Source organism: Uranotaenia lowii, chromosome 3 (assembly GCF_029784155.1).
Source record: "Uranotaenia lowii strain MFRU-FL chromosome 3, ASM2978415v1, whole genome shotgun sequence".
Classification (NCBI taxonomy): Eukaryota; Metazoa; Arthropoda; class Insecta; order Diptera; family Culicidae; genus Uranotaenia; species Uranotaenia lowii.
In genome coordinates this window covers 206882996-206887496 of record NC_073693.1, presented here as the reverse complement: position 1 = coordinate 206887496, position 4501 = coordinate 206882996, and the positions used below count along the sequence as shown (strand labels likewise).

Here is a 4501-nt window from a genome sequence, read left to right as displayed (position 1 = left end):
AATCGTGGATTGAAGACGGGCTCGTCTCCACACCCAGTGGAGCGCTTCTCATTATACCGGCTCGACTCAAAGATTATATGATTTCAATATGTTCTTTCGATGGAGAAAACTTTATCCTATCTCTAACTAGAAGTTCAAGTGCCTCTGCTTGCACTTCTTATCCCTTGGAACAGTCTATTCAAAGGCATGTTGGTTCTTTTGGTCTCTGAATCTTGAACAAGGTATAAAGAAAAAGTTGCTCGCTGCTACTGGCTGCGCCTTGCTAGCTGGGTGGTAGATATACATACATACATACAATGCGGGGCTACGCAACAAATATTTGAAATCTTAAAAATCAAAACTCACAATACAATTTTATACCTTTTAACTAAAAAGAAAGTACGTTAATCCCGAGTAATCTGAACAAATTCTTCGGGACTTGGCGATTAAAGTTCGTCGCTTGTTTTTTAATCGCGATTCGGTCCTTTCTATAACTTTTCCATCCCCTCGAAAAACTTCTGGATTCAGCCTTGAAATGAAAAGCTTTAGAAATCAACCTTCGATACAAGGTTCGATGAAGGCATCGGACTGATCCAAGCCTCTTGCATACAAATGGCAGAACCGATGCATTTTACATAGTTCGATAAAATTCAAATTTAAAAAGATGCAACCGCTACAGTAAGTGGCGAATCCGTGCACCCACGGTGCATAACCAACAAAAGGAAACTTTTGGACTACAGGGTTTTTGAAATTCGAGAAGAGTTGTAATTTGACACACCCTACTGGTTTACAGTATTTTTGAACAAAATTAACTGAAAATCATTTTTACTGTTAAATCGGGCGCTGAATCCGAAAATGAAATTTCACAAAAATCCTTGAGCAATAGTTTTCGAGCTATGCTCTAAATATTTCACCAATCCTGATGCTCGATTGAAGAATTATTGCGTTCAAAGTTTTGAATAGCAATTCTTAAGAACCAGCCAAAGTAATGCATGCAATGTCTGTTAGACGGAAATTTGCGGTAGAAACACAAACTTTGTACAATCTTTTACTTGTTATAATAGAACTAGATTTTAAACTAACGAAGAACAGACATTTGAACGAACTATATTAGACGCTTTTTTTCCATAGTTATTTTTTTCCTTTAGTAATGAACAGCTTTTCCATGAGGTTACTTGATAATTATGGGATGATTCTAATGTTTTCCATAACCTGTAATCAATCGTGTAATGGTTTCAATTATTGCTATTACAACACACTTCCTGTTAAAGCCTTTTTGTCTCAGTCGAGGGATGATCCACCAGCAAGTTGTTTAAATTTTTTTCAAGAGACCAACCACTCGTCTACCATAAGCCCTATCAGCAAGCAACCAAGCAGGGGGAAAGCCGGCTCTAGTCCGGTCGGTCGATCGGTCAGTCAGCCGAGCCGGTTGCATCCATATGACTGACTGGCTGGCTGACGGTGCAGTTGCAACTGGATGCAGTCGCGTCATTGTTATTGTTGCATCCATCATCCGAACCATGTGGTCTGGTTGGGGTTGAGGTGTTCCGAAGGGAAAACTGCAATCGTAGCTCTCTGTCGCACACGGTGAGCCCCCCAAGTTCGGCCTATGCGTAAGCCTATCCGCGCTCTCTAGGGCTTGCCGCCCGTTGCCAACTTCGGCCGAATGCTGGATCTGCTGATCCCATCCGAGTACCGAGGTACTTGGAAGTTGGTTTGTGTACTTGCATTTAAATATGCAATAGTTCTGGCGCGGAGAACTAGTCTAATTGTAACCGTAGAACAGATCGGGAACATCCGCGATGCCACAGTAGAACTTTGGTTTAGGATTGTATAGAAGAATCAGGATAATGGCAGCGTTGTTTAGAGTGCTGTTAGGGATAGTTTGTTCGTTGTGGGGAAGTTTCCTGCTGGTGCAAGGACAGGACAGTATTTTATCGGTTTTCGAGTTTCTGCAGGATGGAGGGGAGAGGTTGAATAAGGAGCTGCCTAATTTAGTGGACGTTAAGGAAGAGTACGACTTTGTGATTGTGGGTGCAGGTTCAGCTGGCTGCACTTTGGCAGCAAGGCTTTCGGAAATCAATGATTGGAGTGTTTTGCTTATCGAAGCCGGCTCAAATGAAAACTTGCTCATGGACGTTCCGATGTTCGTGCATTATCTGCAGAGCTATGACGTGAACTGGGATTATAGGACAAAACCGAGTGATCAATACTGTTTGGCTTTTAAAAATAATCAGTGCCGATTTCCGCGGGGCAAGGTCATGGGAGGTTCAAGTGTTCTCAACTATATGATCTACACGAGAGGAAATAAAAGGGATTTCGACAGCTGGGCAGCTGCCGGAAACGAGGGATGGAGCTTCAAGGATGTGATGCCTTATTTCCAGAAATTGGAGCATAGCGTGGTTCCTGATGCTTATCCCGGATATGCGGGGAAGGATGGTCCTGTGTCGGTTTCCTATATTCCATACAAATCAACAATAGCTAAAGCGTTCGTGGAAGCTGCCGTTGAGTCTGGAGTTCCTTACGTTGATTATAATGGACCAAATCAGATAGGAGTATCTTTTATTCAGAGCACAACAAGAAACGGATACCGTGATAGTACCAATGCTGCCTATCTATACCCTATTAGGAACAGGACGAATCTCCACGTGAAAAAGAAGAGTCAAGTAACGAAAATTATTATTGACGAAAATTCTAAGCGTGCCATAGGAGTGAAGTTTTACTACAATCGCAAATATTACACAGTGAAAGCCCGAAACGAAGTGATTATTTCAGCTGGTGCCATAGGATCCCCACACCTTCTACTACTCTCAGGAGTAGGTCCCAAAAAGCATCTCCAGGACAAAGGCGTTAAGCCTATAGTAGACCTTCCAGTGGGATACAATTTCCAGGATCACACAGCGGCAGGAGCTCTAACATTCCTTGTCAATAAAACATCCAGCATGATGCTCGAGCGAACTCTTTCGGTGGAAAATTTCATGAACTATCAGGTGAATCACAACGGCCCTTTCACATCTATCGGAGGCTGCGAAACAATCGGCTTCTACGATTCGGAACATCCAGACGATGCAGATGGGTGGCCCGATTTTGAACTGCTCCAAATCAGTGGAACCATGGCCGGAGATCCAGCCTTCGAGCACAACTTCAACTTCAAGCACGAAACCTTCCAGAAAATGTTCGGAGAAGTGCAACGTAAAAGCATCAGTGGCTTCACCGTTTTCCCGATGATTCTGAGACCCAGAAGCAGCGGCCGCATTTCTCTCAAAAATTCCAACCCCTTCCGATATCCGGTAATCGAGCCGAATTACTTCTCGGACCCATACGATCTGGAAATTTCAGTAAGAGCCATCCGGAAAGCCCAACAAATCGTCAATCAACCAGCCATGCAGCGCTTCAATGCCCATCTACTGCCAAATCCAATGCCCGGATGTGAACAGCACCAGTTCGATTCCGATGAGTACTGGAAATGTTTCACCCGGTACGCGACCTACACCATCTATCATCATGTGGGGACCTGCAAAATGGGACCCCGCAAGGACCCCACGGCCGTGGTTGATCACCGGTTACGGGTTCACGGGATGCAAGGCCTCCGGGTGGTGGACGCCAGCATTATGCCAAGTGTCCCGGCCGGGCACACTAATGCCCCGACCATAATGATCGCGGAAAAGGCCGCCGATATGATCAAAGAGGACTGGAATATGGTGCGTCGTCGATAGGAGTCGATGGGATCAATCCAAAGGTGTTGGTGGTAAAGTCGAGCGACGGTGCATAAACTTAAACCTTATTGTGATAGGTTCATAGAACAAGACTGCTTTAATAAATTAGTAATTTTCTAGATTATACTAGGTACTTCTACCGGGTGTTATTATTAGCCGAGAAATTTCCATAATGTGTCTGTTTATTTAGCGCGAAACTCCCGTTCGTAGGCGAGAGGCTATCATGAGTTATTAATCAATACTGGCTCGCACTGCTGAAATTAACAGTTTTGGTACTGTTTATAATCAGGGCAGTAAATCAAGTTTCGGATAAAACGGTATAAATCTGGTGAAGTAGTTTCATACTTAAATCACATTAAAGTTCACATAATCGAAAATGCATCTCAAAACCAGTGCAAACAGTACTTAATAAAAATGTGATGTGAAAATATGAATTTCAAGTTAATATGTAACACTTCCTGCATTAGAGTGGAAATTCGAACTACAATTTTTTTTTTTACTTTCATACTTTGAGCTTAGTAATCCTCCTAGTTTTGTATATTTGTTTTGCTTCATTGTGTTTCACCCGGCATTCCAACGGATTGCCTTTTTAACGATACCCGGATATATAACTTTCATAACATTATCATAAATTTACAAGAAACTCACGAGAGCAAGTGTTAGAGCAAAACGTTATTTCAACTCATTATCTGACCAAAACCTAGCGTGAAATGTGATGAGGGCGTAAAGCGAATGGAAACCAAGATTATAACATAAATATTAAAAAAAATCAGACTTTTATTTTCCGTACGGGCAAATATTTCATG

General features: G+C 42.6%; 1 protein-coding gene across 1 annotated transcript; it reads left to right on the top strand.

The window, feature by feature from the left end:
* The first annotated feature begins 1663 nt into the window (after positions 1 to 1663).
* Positions 1664 to 3819, top strand: LOC129754996 (glucose dehydrogenase [FAD, quinone]-like). The gene has a single exon (XM_055751283.1). The coding sequence runs from the start codon at positions 1830 to 1832 to the stop codon at positions 3693 to 3695; it is 1866 nt and encodes a 621-aa protein (XP_055607258.1). The 5' UTR covers positions 1664 to 1829; the 3' UTR covers positions 3696 to 3819.
* Positions 3820 to 4501: the final 682 nt, after the last annotated feature.

What these genes read in the sequence shown, in the direction of transcription:
- LOC129754996 (XM_055751283.1), top strand. Translation starts at nt 1,830, where the DNA reads ATGGCAGCGTTGTTTAGAGTGCTGTTAGGGATAGTTTGTTCGTTGTGG.